General features: G+C 44.5%; 1 protein-coding gene across 2 annotated transcripts in view; it reads right to left on the reverse strand.

Annotated features, from left to right (window-relative positions):
• Positions 1-11,297, reverse strand: part of PDCD6IP (programmed cell death 6 interacting protein) — a 32,784-nt gene extending 21,487 nt beyond the window's left edge. For both annotated transcript variants that reach the window (XM_084511638.1, XM_084511637.1), the window contains exons 1-2: positions 10,987-11,297; positions 1,379-1,433 (exon numbers count right to left, since the gene is read on the reverse strand). In XM_084511638.1, coding sequence (XP_084367764.1) covers positions 1,379-1,433; positions 10,987-11,192 — 261 coding nt within the window. In that variant the 5' untranslated portion in view covers positions 11,193-11,297. The remainder of the gene's footprint in view (positions 1-1,378; positions 1,434-10,986) is intronic.
• Between the last annotated feature and the right edge of the window lie 249 nt (positions 11,298-11,546).

Genomic DNA, 11,546 nt, shown 5'->3' on the forward strand with positions numbered 1-11,546 from the left:
CATTGTTCCAAACTACTAGCATATTTGGCACTGCTTTTTGATACAATATTTATAACATGACATTAAGAGTGAATTCAATAGCACCACTGCCAGGAAATGCACTCAGGGAAGAGAAAGCAGGTAAAAAGCGTTTTATATTACACTTCTAGCATACATTCCATAGACAATGCAAATACTTCACAGAACCTGCTTTGAAGTTCCACAATTTGATTCAGCTAATCAAACTGGTTGTAGGCCACAGGTATGAACCCAGGAAAGATAACAAAATCCCTCATTTTAAAATGTCCTCGGAGAATAACCTGAGAGCACACAGTACTGTTCAGTAACAGTTTTCTCCAGCAGAAATGCCAGTTCAGGAATTTCTGGTCCCAACTGTTCATTCCTGCTTCCACTGACTACTTCAATTTGATAGAACAGTTTATTGATCTGCAAATCTTGTTCCTAAAGTTTCCCGGTTCTCCACATATCAGAGTTAGCAGAGCACCACATCAAAACTTTTACACATTAAAACCAAAGTGTAGGTTGGCTTTACTTCACAAACAAGTGAAGGCAGCTACAATGAAAACTAAAATCAGTTTGAATTGCATCAAAACCACTCCCTTGCAATCCCCTAAGTCTGAAAGAAATGTTTAAATTATAACCTTACCATACAAATATCATCTGCTAAAGAAACTGAATTTCTGTCCTACGTGTAAATGCATCCAAAGAAAATCTACATCTTTCCCTCCCAAAATATAGGAGCCTAGAGATCTATTTCAGTCTCCACTTGAGGAAAGACATTTTCTTAAGCTGAATTCATCCTCAAAACCATAAAATTCTAAAGAAATGTGTTAGGGGAAGAAAAAAAATTAACACATCTATAGAGAAACTACGTAATTTATTGATGCAGAGGCAGAAAAATAGTAAACCAGTGGGTTTACTCTGTTATAGCTATGAATGAAACATCTGTTCTACCTCAAAAAAACAAGCATCATATTCCAATCATTACTAACTAAAGCTTTTCCCATATAAATCATGTTATTTAAAAAGCATTTATAACGTAGTCTGAAATAGACTTCTTGGGAAAAGGAAAGGAGTAGAAGAGGAATATTTTGGCAAAGCACACTCTTTCTAAGTTAGAGCACGATAACCACCAGCCAACAGCAGAACTTTTCTGAATCTTTAATATGAAGGTAATCCTGGCCACTACAGGTGAAATTTCAGTATAGACTATTCGTGAGTACAGACTGAAAATAAACAGACGTTGGGAAAATAAGGCTCATAGTTTAAATGTCTTGCCTGAGAGAAGTATTGTTTAGTGGATTAGGTACAGGCTTGGCAGTCATATCCTAGTCGCCACGATCACAATTCAGTTTAATGGTTTGACACATCTTCTTACCTGATTTTCAGAGAACGGAAACTTTGGTTCAATTGAACACAGCTGATCATAATATCTACAAAAAAAAAGGAAGAGATCCATGAGCTAAATCAAATGAAGGGTTTTGTTTCTTACACTGACAAGTAAAGAAGAGAGTACAACAACCTCCCCACCATCACCCAATAAATTATGGGGTTCACTCATAGCTATAAAGGATCTGGAGGACAGACAGAAATCCTGTCTAGGGGGATCTTTTCACTTGATGAAAAAGTTAAGATGGAATGATAATGTTGGAACCCTGTCACAATCCGAAGTAGAAGAAGAGCATAACAGAATAAGCTGTCACCTGTCACCTTCTGATGAACAATAGATGAGAAAAGTGTTATGGAAAGGAGTCCCTGCATACCTAAACATAAAGGAGCACATCATCTTTGGAGCATGACTTAATGTCTAAAGTACATTTAACAATTAACAGGCTACTCTATGGTCCCTTGATCTGAATATTATAACTTAGTCTCCTACAAATTGACACCTGTTTAAATTTTAATGTGTTTGAAATAGATGACATTTGCCTTGCAACATATCAATTGAAGAGCTTAATCCTTGATAAATTTTTTCCAGTTCCAATTTTAGTTTTCATTACAGCATATTATAGCAGTCACTGAATTAAAACGAGAAGTTTCCCTGTGCCGGTATTTTGTCTCCTGGGTGGAAGATGTTTAGGAATGAGTGTCAGCAAGATGGCAAGTACATCACAGTCCCCCACGCAATCTATCCAAGCAATAATTGGCAGTTCAAAGTTCTCCCACGTTATGCACTAGACCTGCACCACTTATTAAACATGATAGGCTACATGCAGAACAGACACCCACTAAACTGCCAAATGAAAACATTTAACATATGAAGCCTGTTTCGTATATGCCTCCTGCAATTACTGCCATACATAATGTCGGCTGTATGCCCATTGGTCAAGTTCTGTTTCCTTAAAAAACATTCTGTATTCCCAATATCCAAAACAACTAGTAGCAGCAAGTTTCACAACCTGTGAAACAGTTAACCTTGTTCCTGTTTCCTCAGATTACTTTATTCGCCACTGTTGATAAACATGAAGCAGATGTACAAGGTCTATGTCCCACATGCAAGGAACGTTTGTTTAAAAATTCAGGAAGCATTTTTAATATACAATCGTGTTAGCACTTTCTTCAGTGAAGTGCATCTGCTGATGTACAGGTTTATGGCTTCAGAAGAAGCACTGCAACTTAAGGCTTTTTAAAGACACTTAGCATGGATTTTAAAGCTTGTGGCAATTTTTTTATTGTCTACACGAATCTATAAAACTGTATTCTACCTTATCACACTGCAGCAATGAGATTGCTACTACAAGGGCAGCCATTATGAAGTAAGAATTCAAATGTGCCTCACTGAGACACCTACTACTCTATAAATCAAAGGTGCTTTCCCAAAAGAACTAAAATTTATGCTATGTGATCAGGATAAAGGTAAGAACTAAGACATCACAGGCGCTGTCCCCCCCTACCGGCCCCACATTCCCAGGTGCCCTTACACAACAGGTTGGAGGCCCTGGAGCTTGAGAGACCAGTAGCTGAGGAAGAGGTAGAAAGTCTACCCAGGAGGATGCCTAGGGCAAGGAAGTTGACTCCACGCCTCAGGACTGCCTCCACCAAGACAGAAAGAAGGGTGAGTGTTGTGGGCGACTCCCTTCTCAAGGTAACTGAGGGCCCTATTTGTCAGCTTGACCCTACCCATAGGGAAGTCTGCTGCCTCCCTGGGGCCAGGGTCAGGGACATTGTCAGAAAGCTTCCCAACCTGGTTCGCCCCTCTGAGTACTATCCTCTTTTAATAGTCCAGGCGGGCAGTGATGACACTGAAGAGAGAAGCCTCAAGGCTATCAAATGGGACTTTAGGGGACTGGGACAGTTAGTGGAGGGAGCAGGACTGCAGGTGGTGTTTTCGTCCATCCCTACGGTGGCAGGGAAGGGTACAGAGAGGACACGGAAAGCCCACCTGTTAAACACGTGGCTCAGGGGCTGGCGCCAACGCAGAAATCTTGGGTTTTTCGATCGTGGGGCACCTTACTCGGCACCTGGCCTGATGGCCGCAGACAGGTCCCTATCTTTTAGGGGAAAAAGGATCCTGGGCCAGGAGCTGGCAGGGCTCATTGAGAGGGCTTTAAACTAGGTAGGAAGGGGGACAGGGATGAAATAAGGCTCATTAGAGCTGTGCCAGGGATAACAGTGTCAGGGACGGGGAAGAAGGCAATGGCCCAGCTGAAGTGCATCTACACCAATGCACGCAGCATGGGCAACAAACAGGAGGAGCTGGAAGCCATCGTGCGGCAGGCAGGCTACGACTTGGTTGCCATCACGGAGACGTGGTGGGGCCAGTCTCATGACTGGAGTGCTGTAATGACTGGCTATAAGCTCTTCAGAAGGGACAGGCAGCATGGAAGGGGTGGTGGTGTGGCTCTCTATATCAGAGAGAGTTTTGATGTCATGGAACTTGAGGCTGGGAATGATAAGGTTGAGTCCCTGTGGGTTAGGATCAGCAGGAAGGCCAACAAGGCAAGCATCCTGGTGGGGATCTGTTATAGACCGCTGAACCAGGATGAGGAGACAGATGAGGAGTTCTACAGGCAGCTGGCAGAAGTTGCGAAATTGTCAGCGCTTGTTCTCACGGGGGACTTCAACTTCCCAGATATATCCTGGAAGCACAACACAGCCCAGAGAAAGCAGTCTAGGAGGTTTCTAGAGAGCGTGGAAGATAGCTTCCTGACGCAGCTGGTTAGTGAGCCTACCAGGGGAGGTGCCCCGCTAGACCTCCTCTTCACAAACAGGGAAGGACTGGTGGGAGATATGGTGGTTGGAAGCTGTCCTGGGCAGAGTGACCACGAAATGGTGGAGTTCACTATTCTTGGAGAAGCCAGGAAGGGGATCAGTAAAACCTCTGTCTAGGACTTCCAGAGGGCCGACTTTGAGCTGCTGAGGACACTGGTTGGTAGAGTCCCTTAGGAGGCAGTTCTGAAGGGCAGAGAAGTCCAGGAAGGCTGGGCGCTCTTCAAGAGGGAAATCTTAAAGGCTCAGGAGCGGTCTGTCCCCACATGCCCAAAGATGAGCCGGTGTGGAAGAACACTGGCCTGGCTGAGCAGAGAATTGCAGCTTGAGCTTAGGAGAAAAAAGAGGGTTTATGGCCTTTGGAAAAGAGGGCGGGCCACTCAGGAGGACTATAAGGATGTTGCAAGGCTGTGCAGGGACAAAATTAGAAAGGCCAAAGCTCATCTGGAGCTCAATCTGGCTACTGCTGTTAAAGATAACAAAAAATGTTTTTATAAATACATTAACACAAAAAGGAGGACGAAAGAGAATCTCCAGCCTTTACTGGATGCGGGGGGGAATTTAGTGACAAGAGATGAGGAAAAGACTGAGGTGCTTAATGCCTTCTTTGCCTCGGTCTTTAGCAGCAATACCGGTTGTTCTCTGGATACCCAGTACCCTGAGCTGGTGGAGGGGGATGGGGAGCAGGATGTGGCCCTCACTATCCATGAAGAACTGTTTGGTGACCTGGTACGGCACTTGGATGTGCACAAGTCGACGGGGCCGGATGGGATCCACCCAAGGGTACTGAGAGAACTGGCAGAGGAGCTGGCCAAGCCGCTTACCATCATTTATCAGCAGTCCTGGCTATCGGGGGAGGTCCCAGTTGACTGGCGGCTAGCAAATGTGACGCCCATCTACAAGAAGGGCCGGAGGGCAGACCCGGGAAACTACAGGCCTGTCAGTTTGACCTCAGTGCCAGGGAAGCTCATGGAGCAGATCCTCCTGAGAGTCATCACGCGGCACTTGCAGGGCAAGCAGGTGATCAGGCCCAGTCAGCATGGGTTTATGAAAGGCAGGTCCTGCTTGACAAACCTGATCTCCTTCTATGACAAAGTGACGCGCTTGGTGGATGAGGGAAAGGCTGTGGATGTGGTCTACCTTGACTTCAGCAAGGCTTTTGACACCGTCTCCCACAGCAATCTCCTCAAGAAACTGGCTGCTCTTGACTTGGACTGGCATATGCTTCATTGGGTTAAAAACTGGCTGGATAGTTGGGCCCAAAGAGTTGTGGTGAATGGAGTCAAATCCAGCTGGAGGTCGGTCACTAGTGGCGTTCCCCAGGGCTCAGTACTGGGGCCAGTCCTCTTTAATATCTTCATCGATGATCTGGATGAGGGCATTGAGTGCACCCTCAGTAAGTTTGCAGATGACACCAAGTTAGGTGCATGTGTCGATCTGCTCGAGGGAAGGAAGGCTCTGCAGGAGGATCTGGATAGGCTGCACCGATGGGCTGAGGCCAACTGAATGAAGTTCAACAAGGCCAAGTGCCGGGTCCTGCACCTGGGATGCAATAACCCCAAGCAGAGCTACAGGCTGGGAGAGGAATGGTTGGAAAGCTGCCTGGCAGAGGAGTATTGGTGGATAGTCAGCTGAATAGGAGCCAGCAGTGTGCTCAGGTAGCCAAGAAGGCCAACAGCATCCTGGCTTGCATAAGAAACAATGTGACCAGCAGGGCTAGGGAGGTGATTGTCCCCCTGTACTCGGCTCTGGTGAGGCTGCACCTCGAGTACTGTGTTCAATTTTGGGCCCCTCGCTACAAGAAGGACATCGAGGTGCTCAAGAGAGTCCAGAGAATGGCGACCAAGCTGGTGAGGGGTCTGGAGAACAAGTCCTACGAGGAGCGACTGAGGGAGCTGGGATTGTTCAGCCTGGAGAAAAAGAGGCTCAGTGGTGACCTAATTGCTCTTTATAAGTACCTTAAAGGAGGCTGTAGAGAGGTGGGGGTTGGTCTGTTCTCTACATGCCTGGTGACAGGATGTGGGGGAATGGCCTAAAGTGGTGCCAGGGGAGTTTTAGGTTGGATATTAGGAAGAACTTCTTTACCGAGAGGGTTGTGAGGCATTGGAACAGGCTGCCCAGGGAAGTGGTTGAGTCACCATCCCCTGAGGTCTATAAAAGACGTTTAGATGTTGAACTTAGTGATATGGCTTAGTGGAGGACTTGTTAGTGTGAGGTCAGAGGTTGGACTCGATCTTGATGTCTCTTCCAACCTAGACAATTCTGTGATTCTGTAATTATTTATGAAGTTAGCACATGAAAGGTACTGTTTTCAAAAACATCTGCTTATTTTCATACAAATATTTTTATTGTTGTCTGTTTTCTTCATCTTTCATTAGATGGTCATACTTTGAAAGCACATTTAACTACTGCTTCATTTTAAATACTAACAAGTACAATTTTCTTTAAGTGACCTTACACCCCAGGCCTGATATACAAAAGTCATAGAAAACAGCCTCCCTTTTGTAGGTCAAGGTCAATTTTGCATTGTTACGCTCTCCAGTTTAAGTTTGGTCTGATTTGTCACACACTCCACACACACGTAGTTCCTAATAAACTTTACTGATACAAACTAACACAAACAGTACAAACAATCACTTCAATAAATAAGAGCACAGAATACCACTTCAACTGATGTATTTGAACACCTTCATTGTCTGCTGTCTAGTCAGTCTTTTCCATTTAGTATTACACAGAAAATGGGACTTCCTATTTTATCTCCTCCTGTTACCCAACTTAATTTGCCAACCAGACGACACCAACAAAGCCAAGCTGTCCTTCCACATTCCACAATTACCCAGTCACCAACTGCCATCAGGGCAACATCAAGATGCAAAGCTTGCTAAATGGCCTTGGGAAGTCAGTGTCTTGCCAACAGACTATGCTTTGTATGGCGGCAGGACCCTGAAGAAAATAAACAGGTCTATGTTCCTACCAATGCACACTGTCTCATTTACTACCTATGAATGCGAACAACACGGAGATTTTTATTTAAAAAGAACACAGAAATTCCTAGATAACAATTTTCTTTATTATTTCAAGTATACAATGTTGTTTCTTTATACTAAAGAACCTGAAATTCTATTCAAGACTAAGATTTTTTTTTTTGGTCTAAAGAGTTTTAAAGAAATCAATTGAAGTCCTTTACTGTTCTTTAGCAGTAAGTATACATTAATATAATGGTAAACTCAGACATTAACTGTAAAAACAAAGCCAGCAAAGACAAAAATATTAAAGGCCACATCTGCTGCATGAGTCAGTAACAAAGGTGTTACTTAAAATTTACAGTAATTTCAAAGTATCAAGACACAAAGAACAGAAGTTGCTGCACAATACAACAAGCATTGTGTGTTAGACTCTGCTGATGTGGTGAACTAAAGAAAGTCACACAAACATATCAACTGCCTGAGTTCCAACTACAGCAACAAGAGAGAACAGATGACAGCAACACAGACCTGGTTCTTTAAATACAGGACTCTTTCACTAAAACAGGCATTACATGCTCCCAAATGCTGACAAAAATGAGTTACAGCAGCCAAATGAGTTGGAAGTCAAGGTCTAAACTAGAATTTATATGTTCCATGCATTAAGAGCCTGAAATCCTCTTCCTCCTTCAAAGAATCACAATGAAAAAAAAAAAATCATTCAAAAGATAAAAGAGACCAAGATCTGTCTTCACTCTCCTAGATAAGAACTGAAATCCTGAACTTGTAGCTGGAAACCAGAGCTGCGAATTTCAGCCCCGAGAATTTGACCACTCAAAATAAAGCCACACACTTCTTATTAGGCCAATTAAACTCATACCAGCGCAGCACCACTCCAGAAAAGGGAAATGGGTGTCCTGGTTATTTTCATTATTAGGGGAGGAAGCAAGAAATCCCTTGAAGCTATAATTAGGCTAAGGGAAAGAAAAAAAAAAGAGCACTGAATCAAATTTAGTATGACAGAATTTAAGGAGAAATGCGTACCAAGCTTACTTAGTCACCTTCAGAGCAGCTAAATTCTCACAAAACAAAGAAAGCTTGGAAGCAAGCAGGTTGTTTTTTTTTTCCCAAATTACATTTTCCCCCTTCTGTCAGGGTATCTCAAGTACTTCTCCAAGAAGCATTTGCACTGATCAGCCAAACAACAGCCTGTCTCACACATTCAAAGTTTTACTGCTCAATGTTTGCCTAGATAATGGAAGTGCAACTGAGTAAATTTCTTCCCTAAAAGTTCTGCAGTAATTACTTATCAAAGCAAGACTTCTAAAAGACTGCAAAAACAGTGGGCATCCCTAGACTAATTAGCAGAAGATTAAGCCCTCATTTCTTAACAGTTAAGTAGTCTACTGTGCTCCACTAGGTATTATGGTCTATAAAAAGTCAAAGTAGTAAATGTACGCAGAGGGCATCCACATTTTAAATGAACTCTTCCAACCTTACTTCACTAACAAACCAGATTTAAATACAGCAAGTGTAAAAATCCAACTTAAACACAAATCTTGCTAAAGTTGTTAGTGAAACACAAGACTTAGTACAACCCAAATAGCAACAGGAAAATACTGAAAGTTGGAAAGGGAAATTAATTTTCAGAGGAGCCACAAGGCAGTCTGAAGCTTGTGCTACTGCACTCACAAGCTCAGCTGGATACTTCTATTCAAACTTGTCAGCAGGTGCCCGCACCTTACAGAACATGAGCAAAAAACTTAGAGTATTTTTACAGAATAAGAATTTATTTTCCAACAACTGTAATTAATATAGACAGTCAGACAGGGACAAACCACAACTTTCATTAGAGAGAAATTAAAATCTGATAGTTTCCTCCCTCATTTCAGTACATTTTATACCTATTCTATTGTTCCCATGAATAATACTGAAGAAAAAAAAAAAAGATTTTTAACTGTAAAATAAGAATTAATGACTAAGTTCAGACCACTGTATCTCACTTCCACTGTAGAGGGAACAATCTCAAACTACATCAATTTAAATGCAGGTGTTTTATGCCTTCTGTGTGAAGCAGCAGCCATGGCCTTTCCCACCTGTGGCACCCGTGAGAGGCCCCATTCAACCTCTGACTACTGACAACAGCACCTGGGCAAGTTAAAGCCACCTGCAGAGAGAACAGGTCTCTGCATATGGAACTGACTTGAAAAGTGATTACTTACACCATTGCAATCAGTTTCCCTTCATTATTTAGAGAGAAAACCTATGGTGAAGTTGCATACTATAACCTGAATTAATTTAATGACCTACTGACACCAGAAGAGGGACATCCCGCGCAGCCCTGTGACTTTCAATCACACACTGTCGACCCTCTTTTGCTCCTGCTCTAATGTTGATCTGACCTCACACCGAACTCACTGATGTTAGAAAGCCACATACATCTTTTGGTTTTCAGAAATGGACTATGATGACCAGAACTGAAGAGATACTGCAGGGCTTTTTCCTTTCATCTGTATGAAGTTGTTATTGTGAGATCATATGAATTAGGTGGGCCAAACAAGGATTTCTGCTAGTAACTAATCACAAACCTGACTGTCATCAACAGGAAAGGGAGCTCAATTCCAGCATTCAAGAGAATTTAAAATTAAGCCTTCCAACTTGGCTGGCTAAATCAATCTTTCAGCTCACAGATTCTTGTTATTTCCCTGACCTTGAAAAGGCATACACAGTAATACCTTCCAAAGCATGCACAGTAATAACCAGGAATAGAACAGGAAACTACAGAGATACTGTAAAACATGATCAGCACAGTCATAGCTTTTATAGTCCAAACACCCAGCGAGGGCTTGATATGCCCTCAAAAAAACCAAAAAGGAGTAATGTGTAATACAAGTCTTTTCTTCAGTATCAACTGATTTCTTTTCTATTCCTCCTAACTTTAAAATAACTATTAATCAAATTCTTGTGGCAAACATTAAATGTGTTTGTACTTGTTCATGATAATGTTACAGAAGCGTGTCAAGTTTATGGTTGGCATTTCGCTCCACCCTAAGAAACCCATCTACTTTTATTTTTCTGGAAAAAAAAAAAAAAAAAAAACAACAACAACAACAAACAAACACAACTTAATGCCACCATGTAAAAACTCTTATTTTGGTACTACAAATCTTTGATTCCAACTTTGCAAAGTGAAGTCTGTACTGGGGGTTCATTCACTAGATTAATCACAGTGATTTCAGTGATTTGAGCTATGATGGGCTTGAAATGTTTCCTGCACAAAGAATGGGATTAACACAGTACATCGAGGATACAAACCGTTAATGTTCCAAAGATGGGATGGATAGGATGTTTTTATAGATGACGGGGCAGTTAGTCCCACAGCAGCAGCCTTGACACACTTCAACAAGGCTCAGCCTCACCTTCTGCTCACCTAACCTCTGGCAGTCCCTGCAAGAGGGAGGCACCACCCAGCCTCCCTTCACCACACTACATTTAGCGGAAAATACCGACGTGACCATGCAAAAACATCACACTGCCGGTGCATGCTGAAGGAAGGCGCGATGGCAGGGGCGGCTGAAAGAAAAGCGGCCGGCCCCTTGACTTCTACAGAGAACCAAGGGTCACCGCTGCTCTGGAGGCACTCGAAAGGGGAAGTCGGTGTGGCGGCCTCTTCTTCTTCCTCCTCCTCTTCCACCTCCACCTCTGCTTCCTCCTCCCTCCCCACCCCCCCAGCCCTCCCCCTCTCTCGGCCCTGCCCCGAGGCCGGCGGGCGGCCCCCCCGAGGCGGGCCGTGCCGTGCCGTGCCGTGCCGTACCTGAGGAGGGTGTCGAGGCAGGCATCGTGCTTGTCGAGCGGGCGGCCCAGCGCGCTCTTGCGGAGCTTACTGAGCTCCTCGGCGGCGCGGCAGTGCTCGGCCTGGGCGTCGCCGCCCGGGTAGCTCTGCTGGATGAACTTGCACAGCGGCTTGGCCAAGTCCACCTCCGAGGCCTTCTTCAGCTGCACCGAGATGAAGTTCGTCATGGCCGGGCGGCTCGGGGGGGCGGGGGGGAGCCGAGAGGAGCGGAGGGGAGCGGAGCGCGGCCCAAGGCGGCTCCAAAGCTGCTGCGCCAACCCGCACTTCCGGGATCGCCGCGCGCGCTCCCGACGCAGCGTCGGCACGCACGCACGCACGCACGCACGCACGCAGCCCTCTCCCTGCCCCCCTCCCCCCGCGTATGTTCCCCGCCCCCGCAGCACGAACCGCTGCCGGGATGAGGGGAGGGATAGGGTCCTGTGTGCAACTCGCGCTGAAAACTGTCTTTTTAAATAAATTCATACATTAGTTCTCTGTAGGGAGTGCTGGAGGCGCTCCAAAAGGGTCGTGGCATCACTCAC

Source organism: Aythya ferina (genome assembly GCF_964211825.1).
Source record: "Aythya ferina genome assembly, chromosome: 2".
In the NCBI taxonomy this organism is placed as follows: domain Eukaryota; kingdom Metazoa; phylum Chordata; class Aves; order Anseriformes; family Anatidae; genus Aythya; species Aythya ferina.